Source organism: Antedon bifida, chromosome 10, assembly GCF_963402885.1.
Source record: "Antedon bifida chromosome 10, ecAntBifi1.1, whole genome shotgun sequence".
In the NCBI taxonomy this organism is placed as follows: Eukaryota; Metazoa; Echinodermata; class Crinoidea; order Comatulida; family Antedonidae; genus Antedon; species Antedon bifida.
The window spans coordinates 4116807-4128884 of record NC_136235.1 but is presented as its reverse complement, the minus strand read 5'-3'; the positions used below and the strand labels follow the sequence as shown (position 1 = coordinate 4128884).

The 12078-nt window shown below is 34.0% G+C and overlaps 2 protein-coding genes across 3 annotated transcripts; one reads left to right on the top strand and one right to left on the bottom strand.

The window, feature by feature from the left end:
* Positions 1-221: 221 nt before the first annotated feature.
* LOC144854798 (potassium/sodium hyperpolarization-activated cyclic nucleotide-gated channel 2-like) lies at positions 222-4931 on the bottom strand. The gene is made up of 9 exons (XM_078712783.1): positions 4389-4931; positions 3907-4102; positions 3210-3440; positions 2759-2908; positions 2273-2491; positions 1818-1964; positions 1382-1625; positions 754-1009; positions 222-379 (listed from the first exon to the last, which is right to left on the bottom strand). Exons 1-9 carry the CDS (start codon positions 4871-4873, stop codon positions 304-306), a joined length of 2004 nt encoding a protein of 667 aa, XP_078568909.1. The 5' UTR covers positions 4874-4931; the 3' UTR covers positions 222-303.
* Positions 4932-5463: 532 nt separating this feature from the next.
* Positions 5464-11126, top strand: LOC144854799 (hydroxylysine kinase-like). 2 transcript variants are annotated; one of them, XM_078712785.1, is made up of 5 exons: positions 5464-5526; positions 8196-8510; positions 9108-9244; positions 9591-9774; positions 10135-11126. In XM_078712785.1, the coding sequence occupies exons 1-5, from the start codon at positions 5514-5516 to the stop codon at positions 10599-10601; spliced, it is 1116 nt and encodes a 371-aa protein (XP_078568911.1). In that variant the 5' UTR covers positions 5464-5513; the 3' UTR covers positions 10602-11126. The 2 variants fall into 2 exon arrangements, with proteins under 2 accessions (XP_078568911.1, XP_078568910.1); XM_078712784.1 differs by lacking the exon at positions 5464-5526 and adding an exon at positions 6952-6968.
* Positions 11127-12078: the final 952 nt, after the last annotated feature.

Genomic DNA, 12078 nt, shown 5'->3' with positions numbered 1-12078 from the left:
AAAGAGTCATTGGGTAGGCCTACAACCCTGGCACCCAGTCAAGACGGCAAGCAAATTAACGAGCATTTGTTGTGTCTGCATGACAAGCCTCTTGAAAGTAAAAAACAGTGAGAAACAAAGTTGATTTGTGTTTTGTTATAGGCCTAAAAATAAATTCAAGTTTAAAATAAGTTTATGAAAAAATAAAATATAGACAAATACGGAAGAATCTACATTGTATTTCTTTATTATATCATTTCGTATATTATTGTTGAATTATGGTATTAATAGCTGTTTGTATTGGTATTCGATTTTCAGTTTTCTTTATACCGTTTCGTTTATAATCATTGCTTCAGTTACAGAGATGACTTTCTCCTCTTCTTCCTCCACGTCGTTTTCGCTGCTGAAATACATAGATATTAATGTTAATTATAAACTGAAGAATTTAGGTTTTGTTTTCTCACTGAGCAAATGATTTCAGCAACAGCGCATATTAGTTCGAACTGAGAAAAGTACTTAAAACACCATTATACTTTATCGTTGTTTGCTCGACCTCCTCTAGACAGCAGCGTCTATGAGGAAGATGCGAAGCTGGTTTCTGTCAAATCTGGCTCATGTGCACTTGAAAAGACCCAGTGAATCTTTCGGAAGAGTATTAGGGGTTACCACGGCACGGTGTACTGGTCCGTCTCGGCCCCTGACTTTGTGGACAGTTGAATGAGGAACCCACACTTTATCAAATAAATTCACCCGAATTACACATTATAAACTTACAAGTAGTCGGCATCGGATGGTACTTGAAATAGAACGCTGGCGTTTTTTGACGATGAATTTGTGTTTTTACGTATGAGACTAGCTGATCTTCCGATATTTTTTAGGCGTCTGATTGCAATCTCCTCCATAGTCTTGCGAACTGATGGGTATTCTTTGACAACTTTTTGAAAGTTTTCTACTGACAAGGAGAATAGGGAACAGTACGTCTCGGCACGGATACTTGCTACTCGTCGTTCTCTAGTGAGCAGACAAATTTCTGAAAAACAATTATGTAAATTATATTTAGGAGACCTGGACAGAACAGTCGAATGAATGAATAAACGAACCTGCGCAAAAGACTCCACATCTTTGGAATCAATTCACCTTTACAGGTTCATTACAGGTACACACTTTGTTTGACGATCTTCAGACCATCTCAATTGCTATTATTGTTATTGTTACATATTTCTGTACAATTCAAGATCGTTGTAAAGCTATACATTATACTAAGTGTTCCGTTTCACGTAACGGAAGATTTTAACAAAAACGGCACTGTCTTCCGTTCCGTGAAACGGAACACTTAGTATAATGTATAGCTTTACAACGATCTTGAATTGTACAGAAATCTGTAACAATGATAGTAGTTTACCTCCGAAGTATGAACCATCAGACAGTGAGGTAGCAACTTGGCCTTCTTGTGTGAGTACATCCACTACGCCTTGTTGTATAAAGAACATACTTTCACCAAATGTGCCTTCACGAACGATGTAGTCACCCGGTTGGAATACTTCGTACTTCAGATTCGTTACAACTTTCGTTACAAAGTTTGGATCTGCGTTCATAAAAAACGGAACTGACGAAACGAGAGAACGGCAGTTGTAGTTTGCAATAGTCTGCAAATGAAATGGAAAATCACAAATGTTCAGAAAGTGAAATATAAAAGATCCAATGATCATTTACGAAATAAAAGACAACGCATAGAACCAATATGGCTCATGGTCATTAATGTTATTATTGTAATCAGCTAGGACGTAGCCGGGCTCTATTTGCTAAGTAGTTATTGAAAAAGACAATTTGTGACTAACCTCTTTCAACACTTGTGAAACTTCTTCAAATATAACTTCTTCATCAAACATTTTGCCGTGGTAACGGTATTCATAGTAATCGGTTATCTTCTCTCTCAATTCTTTTGAGAGTTTGCGATTTGCCATATATTCTTCCACTTGCTTAACCTAAAAAATGGACACATAATATACAGTAGTAACATTATGATATTATTATGTAATGTCATCTATTCATCCTTTCGGTGTACCATGTTAATAGAGAAGGTACATATTATGTCTTTAATTATAGTAAAAACGCCGAGCCAGCAGAACGAGTAACACATGCACATTTACAATGCCGCGAGAGGCCAGATTCCTAATGATTGGACAATACTTTTCCCACACGTTTGAGAGGCCACTCCATAAAATCGCGATGCCTCTCAACTTCCCATAGACTACTAAAGGATTTCTGATTGTTTAAATTATTGTTACATTACCTTTTCTCTATATTGACGACTTGATGAGTCCATGGATTGAATGATAGTTGTAGCATGGCCAATGAACAGTGCGAAACATGTAGCACCAGATATCATACTGATGATCGTAAGCCATACGTCACTCATACTCTGAGGTGGAAACCTACCGTAGCCAATACACAGCATATGTGACATTGCCTTGAATAAAGACCACGTGTACTGGTCAACCCATGAAGCGTTCTTTAAAGGGAACACAAATACGTCACACATTTATTTTGTACATAATGTTGCATGTTATTGAATTAATCTTCCATGGTTTTTTGACAACTGCCTCGCAAGACCAGCTTAATTTTATATGAAAACTGGCAGCAAAAGATACCTTTCACTTGACATTCACTTCCACTGAAAATTACACGCGTAATAAAAATGGGATCTAACAAATTGGTTAACAATAAGAGCATGTTGTAGGCCTAATTATGACGTAGAATTGTGACCAATTGCTCTTACCTCCAGATTGTTAATAGTAACCCATGATTTGGCTGGATAGTCTTGAAGCTTAGGAACCAAGAACTGTAAGCAGCCATTCCAGTGACTGATAAGCACCATCATGCAGACTAAGTTGAAAATGCGAATAACAGCACCGGCAATATTGAAAGTCTATGAAAGAAATAAACACATTACAGTTTCATAACAAAATAATTAAATATGTAATGTAAAATGTAGTCTTTACACTACTCGAGATTGTTACCCTATTGATACTAGCCTGGTTTTCAAATGTTAAATTGTAAAACCTTCTCAGTACAATATTTCGGTCATTGATACAACATGATGATGATGAGAAAACGTATAAACGCTTATAGTACAGTATGAATACACTACCAACAATATAGGCCTATCACTAAAACCATACAGTAGATATAAACGTGGTCTCTTTAAATGGAGGAGACTCAGTGAATACCTGTTCCCAATGTCTTATAAACCGAACTAAACGAGACAGTCGAAGTAGTCGAAGCAAACTAAGTAATTTAGCCATACGCAGGAATCTGAGAGCACGTGATGCTTTATAAATGCTCTCGTTGCCTCCTCCCATCAGCAAAATAATGTAGTCCATTGGCAAGGATGACACCAAGTCCAAGAAAAACCAGGATTTTAGATAATTTTTAGCTATTTTCTTTGGATCTAAGATTACCTACACAAAAGATGGTGTTACAACAATAGTAAATATATACAGTTATATTATATAATGCAATAGTGCAATAGTAATAATATACAGTTATATTATATAATGCAATAGTGCAATAGTAATATTATATACAGTTATATTATATAATGCAATAGTGCAATAGTAAATATATACAGTTATATTATATAATGCAATAGTGCAATAGTAATTATATACAGTTATATTAAATAATGCAATAGTGCAATAATAATTATCAGTTATATTAAATAATGCAATAGTGCAATAGTAATAATATAAAATTGAAAGTAATTATGCGCCAATCTATAAATTTAGTATATTCGAATAAACAGACTATGCGGATCAAGGATTTATTTTTAACGGAGAGCGCTCATGAATACATAATTCCATTTTAGCTGTCAAAAGGGGAGAACACGCTCCCACTGCGCTATCCCTTGATCCTACCTTTACCTACCAGTTCATTTCCGTCATGATTTAGAATTCCTGTCCTAAAATTAAAGAATATATCAGTGATAAAAAGAGTATCTGATACGCAGTTAATGACGATCCACTGTAGCCCAATCTCCTCTTGCTTGAAAAACGTAATGCTGACAGGAATCGTTATCAGGTTAATAATCAAGATAGCGATCATCAGGAAGTCCCAATACACCCTGTTAAAGGCAAAGTAAACATTATAATTACATTTATAGGATAAAAAGGCTTATCAATCACAATCAATCTATACCAAACATTCTTTCTTATTATGAATAAATCGATAAAAATGACTTTAAATTATTTCAAATGGCCTAAGTTAAATTTCTTTTCCCCATTAACGATCATTCATTCGTTCGTTCGATCGTTCATGTATTCAAAAAATTGTCTTTTATTATTCGTTTTTAGAAAATGGGGACCTTTTGTATGTCTATTATAATTAGACAGTCAAGTGGATGTGATTACCTAAGGTTGCTACATGGATGTATGACTAATGAACCAATGGCCTGTAGTCGTTTCTTCTCCATTTTAATCCCCTTCTGGCTTCCAAATAGTTTCATCGACAACCTATTATCTGTCGGCTGCAGCATGGTACGGATTCGTTTCCTTAAGAAATTTGTATCTGCTTGTTGCTCATTGTGTTCACACATTTCCGATTTGGCACGGGGAACTCCGAATAATGATATACTTTCCTGTACAAGCAGTTTAATATTATTTAGACGTTCTTTATTTGGTTTTGGTCCTGATGGTGATACGTTTCTTTTTGAAGGTTCGTCACTGAATTTTACCCCTACTTGAGTGCTCGCCATGCCCTGCGATGGTAAACCAGCATCTTCGGCGGGTGACGCTTTATCAACATCGACGGTTTCAAATGTTTGGGGATTTAACCCACTTGTGTCATCCGCCATCGCAACTACCTCTATATCTGGACTTACTTTGTTAGTAATCATTCTGTATTGTTATCTGAAACTTGTATAAAAGCATCATTTCTCGTCCGTGTTGTTCTCGGTGAGAAGCGCCAGAAGACAATCTGTCGTATCGTTCACATCGACCACTATGGCAACAAAGCAGACAATGCAGTTGTAGCGTGTGGGTACGCGTTACTATGTGTTACGTAATAATAAAGATGCTGCTGCTCTCTCTAGTCTTCTCTGCGCGCGCAAGATAGTACTAACTACGCACTAACTACTTAAACTTTGAGTAGCATGGAGTAGATGACCACAGTTACAGTAATTAAAAAACCTTTTTTACTTCAATATACGACTAATAATAATTACTTTTTCAAAAACCATATGCCTGATAGGCCTAAATGTGTATAAATGTTTAGATAACCCGAACAGATTATACTGCATAGCCTAAAACAAAGTAATACAAACTTATTCAAATAAAACTTTTGGGAAAAATTGTATATCCTAATAATATCAATAATAATAATAGTAACAATATTGATTTTATTATGGGACGTTTATAATAATAGACGCCGCCCTCTTCATAATAATTAGTACGTACAGTACATGGTCGGTTGGTCATGAGTTTCCATACAGCAGTCATATTTGGTAAAACGGCTGTGTGTCCAGTAACTAAATCGAAATGGAAACAATGGGTAAGTCCTCTGTATAAATGATATTCAGTGATTATAATGCTAATAACATAACCTAGTCGTCGGCAGGGTAGAAATATAAATATAAATGGCTCTGTTATTGAAATCGTAAATAATTACAAATACCTAGGTATTACCATTGACAATGAATTAAATTGGGCTGAACAATGTAAAAATACTATACGTAAAGGAAATACTGTATGCGACTGTTCTGTCTTAGGAAACGTTAGTTCATAATTATGGCATCAGGTCCTTTGATACTTATCGTCCTTATGATTCTGTTACCGATATGGGTAGAAACACTATCAGAGGACATGGTCCAATTTTATGGAACAGTATTGATGCTTCTATTCGTAATTCATCATCTGTCAAAGTATTTAAAAAGTTGTATAAAAATAATTTGCTCTTAACTTATCAATGAGTGTTACAATTATATGTTTACATTTACATTGTTCTTTTTCTTTTTTGGTTTTATCGCACTATATTTGAGTTCATATGCCAACATGTTTAGCTAGTATTGTCTCGTCCCGTGCTTCAATTATGTTTGTATCATGTATTAACTATTTTGTTAAGGTGGCCAAATACTGTACGAGCTTTGCTCTTTTTTGGTAATCCTTCCATTTTTGCATATATTCATTACACTTATTTATATTGGAAAATAAAAACTGAAACTGAAACTGAACTGTAATAAATGTTTAGTGGACAAGTCAATATTAAATTTGTTCTACTCATCAGTGGTTGAAAGTGTCATCGCTTTCTGCTGTGTTGTATGGTATGGAAAATGTAAAGAAGAAGATAAAACTTCTATCCAACGCATCGTGAAGAAATGTGGACTAATCACAGAAATGAATTAGGCCTATTCGCTATATAGTAATTATCATAAACTAGAGACCCACCAAAGTGTCCCCTTATAATAATGTGCATTCGGAGTTAACCATAGTGTCCAATGAAATATTTTACCCCTGATGTGTTTGGTACTTGCCTATAATTCTCGACTCTAGAATGAATGTGCATCCAGGAAGGAATTTTTCCTTCATAACATAACAACCAAAACGTCAAGACATTTCCACCTATACAGTAGGCTAATTGATTTCCTTTTGGAAACGCAGGGACCACAATCATAACCTTACTAGTACCTATATGTATGATAGAGGAAATACTTTCATGTTTTGAAACTCCCAGTGGGCTTACCACCACTTGAATTGAATGCATTACACTGATTCAATTGAAATCATCCTGATTGGATAAAAATGACGTCATAAGATTCTACGTTGTACTCCATACCAATGAAAAGAACAGTTTTTAGTTTTACTTAAAAAATAACATAACAACAATTTCTCACTATTTAAAAAGATGAGAAATCACCTAGAAAAAAAATGTTTTGGTGAAAAAATCGAATTAAATTAACCCAAGCGGAGTTAACAAAGGGATGGATATACTGTACTGTACAATATTGTTATTTTTAACAGTAGAGATTGATTAATGCCTTGTTGTTCATCATGGTTAATTAAGTACGTTTAATCGATTAATTTAATTTTTTCACCAAAACATATATATTCTGAACAATCTGACACCAAAATGTACATTTTGGTGTCAGATTGTTCAGAATATATATGTTTCTATTCTGCTTAATAGAAGATTTTTCCAAAAAATGTCAGGAAGTACAGTTATTGACCTGTTAAATACATAAAATTATAAATTTGTTCAGTTAATTGTATAGTTAACTGTATATTTATGATATTATTTTGCAACCCACTTTTGAGCACTTGTCGAAGATGGCTGCTTGCATGTGCAATTGAACAAAATATACTGAACAAAGTTGAATAGATTGTCCTATTTGAAGTGAGTCTAGAGTATGCAAATGAGAAATGAGAAATTGTATATACAAAAAATACCCAATCTCATCTAATTAAGTACTTAAATGAAGTCTTCCACACATTTAGCAATAATGTGAACTGATGAAATCCAGTAAAAGTTTTGTTTTGGAAAGTTAGTGTTTCCATCACTTGCGTTTGCTGTTGCATAACGATTTTTTATGTTGCTACATTTCTCTTGAAAAGGGCCTTCAATTCAAACTGAGGAATATTTCATACTAATGTTGCCATAACAACGACTGAATGGGGAAAAGGCATTGAAGATTTCTGTCCTTACATTAACAGCATTATTTTCGACAGGATTGGATTATAACAATTAATTGATGTCCGCTTAAAATGATAATCATCGGATTCTGATAATGTCTGCTTATATCCATGATATGACACGCACCTCACAAATATGTTACTCTGCACACAATTGTTATTTACAAGGCAACATTGATTTTGAATGATTTAATTGGAATCCACTACCTTTTTATTGACTCGATAATGATTAATGTATATGATTTATATTTGCCTGGTAGAAATTAACATTTTTATTCATAATGGTTTGCCCATTTTTCGAAAACATTATTTTTGTACTATAGTGCAGAGATTTTGTCAAACGTGGCACTACAGTATACAGTCAGTTATCTTGCATACTGTAAGTTGTAATACATAAAAATACTTTATATATGACACAGTATACAGTGATTTATCTTGATAACATAATTAATAATAATAGCAGATGTTTGTATAAACAACCACCCCAACCGTGGACTTCTCTCTAACAACAGCTTGAATTGTACTTTATTCCAGGTATTAGTCAGAAACCAATAGCAAGAGACGAAGACATACAAGGGATCTTAAGTGATTTGTACGATCTTGATGCAGCAGTCATTGAATCACAAGATAGTTACAATGACCAGGTCTTTTACATTTCGACACAGACCTCTCCAGAACAGGAGTACATATTAAGAGTGTTCAACCACACAGATTCTAAGAAGGCAGAATTAACTCAGATTATTGATGTGTTGGTGTGGTTGAATCAACAAGGTGTCAACTGTCCAAAACCACTTAAAAACAAGTATGGTGATTACGTGTTTATGAAAACATTGTCTAATGAAACAAATGGTAGGAAAGCTTTCTATTATTACCTCCGCCAAGGAGGTTATGTTTTCACCCCTGTATGTTTGTGTGTGTGTCTGTCTGTTTGTCTGTGAACAGCCTGGAGGCCAGAGTTTTCATCCAAATCTGGCCAAATTTGGTCACAATGATCTATGCCCCAAAAGCTTTGTAGTGTGCAGTTAGCCTGTTTACACTTAGAACTTAGAATAAAAAAAATAAAAAAATATATATATATTCTCCGGGGACATTTTATGTAGGGGAATTTTACAGTAGGCGGAGGTTTGTACTCTCGGAGTATTCTCTAGTTGTTACTGGGACAGATATATTAAAAATATGTTTTCCTCTGTAAAAATGATAAATAATTGTTTAATAAAATTTCATTCAGACAATTAAATACCAGAGACATAATAGAATTGTGTGGGTGTGTGTGATAATGTAACTAATTAAAATATTCTCATCGGCCAAGTTAAATTTAAACATAGACACAAAGAAGTATATTGTATACTAAATGTTTACAGTACATCTTATAAGCAGTTACATTTGTGTTAAAAGATTATTATTATTATTATTATTAAAAAAATATTTTGATGGTTTAATTTTCAGGAGTATTCATCCATGGGACGTATGCTGTTTGTCTCTACAACTTTGTTAAAGGAATTAAACTTATGAATGTAGAATCTACTGATGACGTGATCTATAAAGCTGGACAGTATCTTGCTCAACTTCAGATTACCCTTAAGGTTGATTTTTGCTCACAAATATTAACATTGTCTTCTTTTAAAACTAATAAAATTGCTTGTGCTTAGCTTACCTGGATAAAACCATGGCAATAATGCTTCTCGTTACCACTACCCAGAAGTGGGAGATTCCATAGTAATTGTCATAGATAAAAAGAATGCTCCTCCTACTTATATTATAATGATCTTTAAGTAAGAGGAGCTTATTATCGTTATCTAAGTTAGTAGGATGTGCCAATTGTCATTATCTATAAGCAGGATTATTATTAATTTATTATTTTTTTTTATAATTTCTTATTATTTTAAATCATGTTTATTTAATTATACTTTTTTTAAATTTGTATCTCAGGGTGTAGAATTTCCGCTTACAAAACAAGTCGATTTCTATTGGAACTTTGATTGCATTAAAGATATATTAAGAGACAACCTTTTCCAGGAATATGTTAGACATTCTGATAAAAGAGAGCTCATAACTAAGACATTCAAAATGTTTGTGAGTGATGTTGACTCACGGAAATCAGAATTTGAAAAAGGTGTGTGTCATTTTAAATTTTGAAATTAATCTTACCGTTAGTAAATATATAGCACTATAGTTTTAGCGGGTGAAAAAAAACATGAACTCAACAAGGAGCCGCTGCGTATGTGGTTTAATCATGAAATTAAATATTGTCCTTGCATTACAATAATTAATATTTATGCAATACAAAAAATGCAGCAAAAGCCCTATTAAATGGAGACAGTTTACGGGACCCAACAATGTGGTCGTAGTGCTACGTTTCACAGAAAAGTGTCTTATTATGGGATAGGAAGGTTCGCTGAGAGGATTTCCCAGTGTTACTTTATTTAAAAGCAAAAAGAAGTAATTTTGTTTCTGTTATTTGTTTATATTTCAGGTCTTGTTCATTCTGATTATAATGAAAGCAACATTCTTGTGGAAAGTTTGCCAAATTCAGTTAATGGAACATCAAAGACATTTATTGTAGGAATCATTGATTTCTTTGATCTTTGTTACAATCCACTTGTTTATGACGTTGCTATAGGCCTTCTGTACATGATGTTGATGCGCCCTCAAGATATGCTGACTGCAGGTGGACACTTCTTAGCAGGTTATCAAAGCAAAAGGTGTTTAAAAGACATTGAGAAAGAGGCGATCGTTAAGACAACTTCAGCCAGACTTGCTCAGTCTTTAGTGTCAGGACTGGTCTCGTTCTCCAAAGACCCAGAGAATATCTATCTTTTGAAAACACAGACGTCTGGCTGGGACTGCCTTAGTATGCTGTCAAATACACCGGAACAAGATATTTGGAAGACATGGGATAGTTTATTGAATGAGTATCAAAGCACGAATAATGAAACTTGAAAACCTGGCACACAGTATGATATACTTGAGCACTTTTGTGGATATGTGCGATGTATAAATCTTATTATTATTATCTATTATTATTATTACATCATGTAAAACAAAGAAAAACATGTTTTAACACTATGACTAACCCTTATTTAGGGAGGTACCTAAAATAAGGAGACACATTGTGAGGTCAGGAGCCCGTTAATTTGTATTCTTATCCTTTCTCATTCCTTCTAGCTGCCCATACGCCATTTCAGCCAGAGTAAATACAAATTACAACTTTCGAAATTTACTTTTGTGCTTTTGAGTGATTTATTGCATTACAATGTACTGCTTATATTTTTAATTGTTTTAAATGTGTTATTCATTCTAATATCCAATTACAATATTTTATGATAAGAAATGTTTTAACTATACTTTTTGATTACTCTATAATTAATTTTCGTATTCTTTTTTTGCTAATTTAATTTTACATGTGATATAAAGAGCCGCGTTCACAACAATAAAGAAAAAATAAGAAAATAAAGTAATAATATTAATTCAACAAACTTAGATTAAGAAAACAAAAATAAAATCAAACATAATAGAAGTATTGACCTGGATCTCATTCAATTTTCATGTTATGTTCCTTATAGGCTATAGTTCAAGGTGTACAATGTTTTTGCAGTTAGCTTCGTCTATTAAATCCGTTGATTGATTGATTATGTTACTGTATTTATTCTACATTACATGAAAGCATTGGTATTTTATAAAAGTGAGGTAAAGGTGAGTCCCGTGTTCATTCCGAACGTAGGGGAATGAGCTGTTAGGAGCTCATTGTACTAAGCCTCGGCATTATGTGGTAGGGTGGCCAGTTCCTTTCCACGCCGCCTTTTTCTCCCTAGTATTTTCAACCAGGTACTCATTTACAGCTGAGTGGACTGGGAGTTGTCGGGAATTGAACCCGGGTCTATCTGTATGACAGTCAAGTGTCCTAACCACTCGGCTATCCAAATTTTATATTATACTGTAAATATTCGAAATTACATTCCAATTTTTGGCTTGTTTTTTTGTGTTTCATGCAAAGAATGTTTGAGAAGTCTTTACAGTAATGTTTAAGTGGTACAATTTTTGTTCAATATTGTTTGCTATAATTTTACTTTTTTTTCTCCTCTGATTAATGTTTTACAATAAATTTTATTTTAATGATACATAGGCCTAGACATATAGATTTTACGATCGATAAAAAGGAATAAAGTTTCTTACCAGTTTAGGCCTACTACTTTCAGATTCTTCGGCTGAACCCCATGCTGGTCGTGGTGGAATAGAGTTTAAAGCTATGGAGCTACTGTGTTTGGAGTTCACAGAATTATACGTCCCCCTTTCCACCACACAGGCAAGTCAATGCATCTGGTGATGCGGTGGAAACATGCCACAGCATTGAGGTCGTTTCCACGACATTACCAGAAGTAGAAAGAGGACACTATGACAATAGTACTGGTTCAGTCAG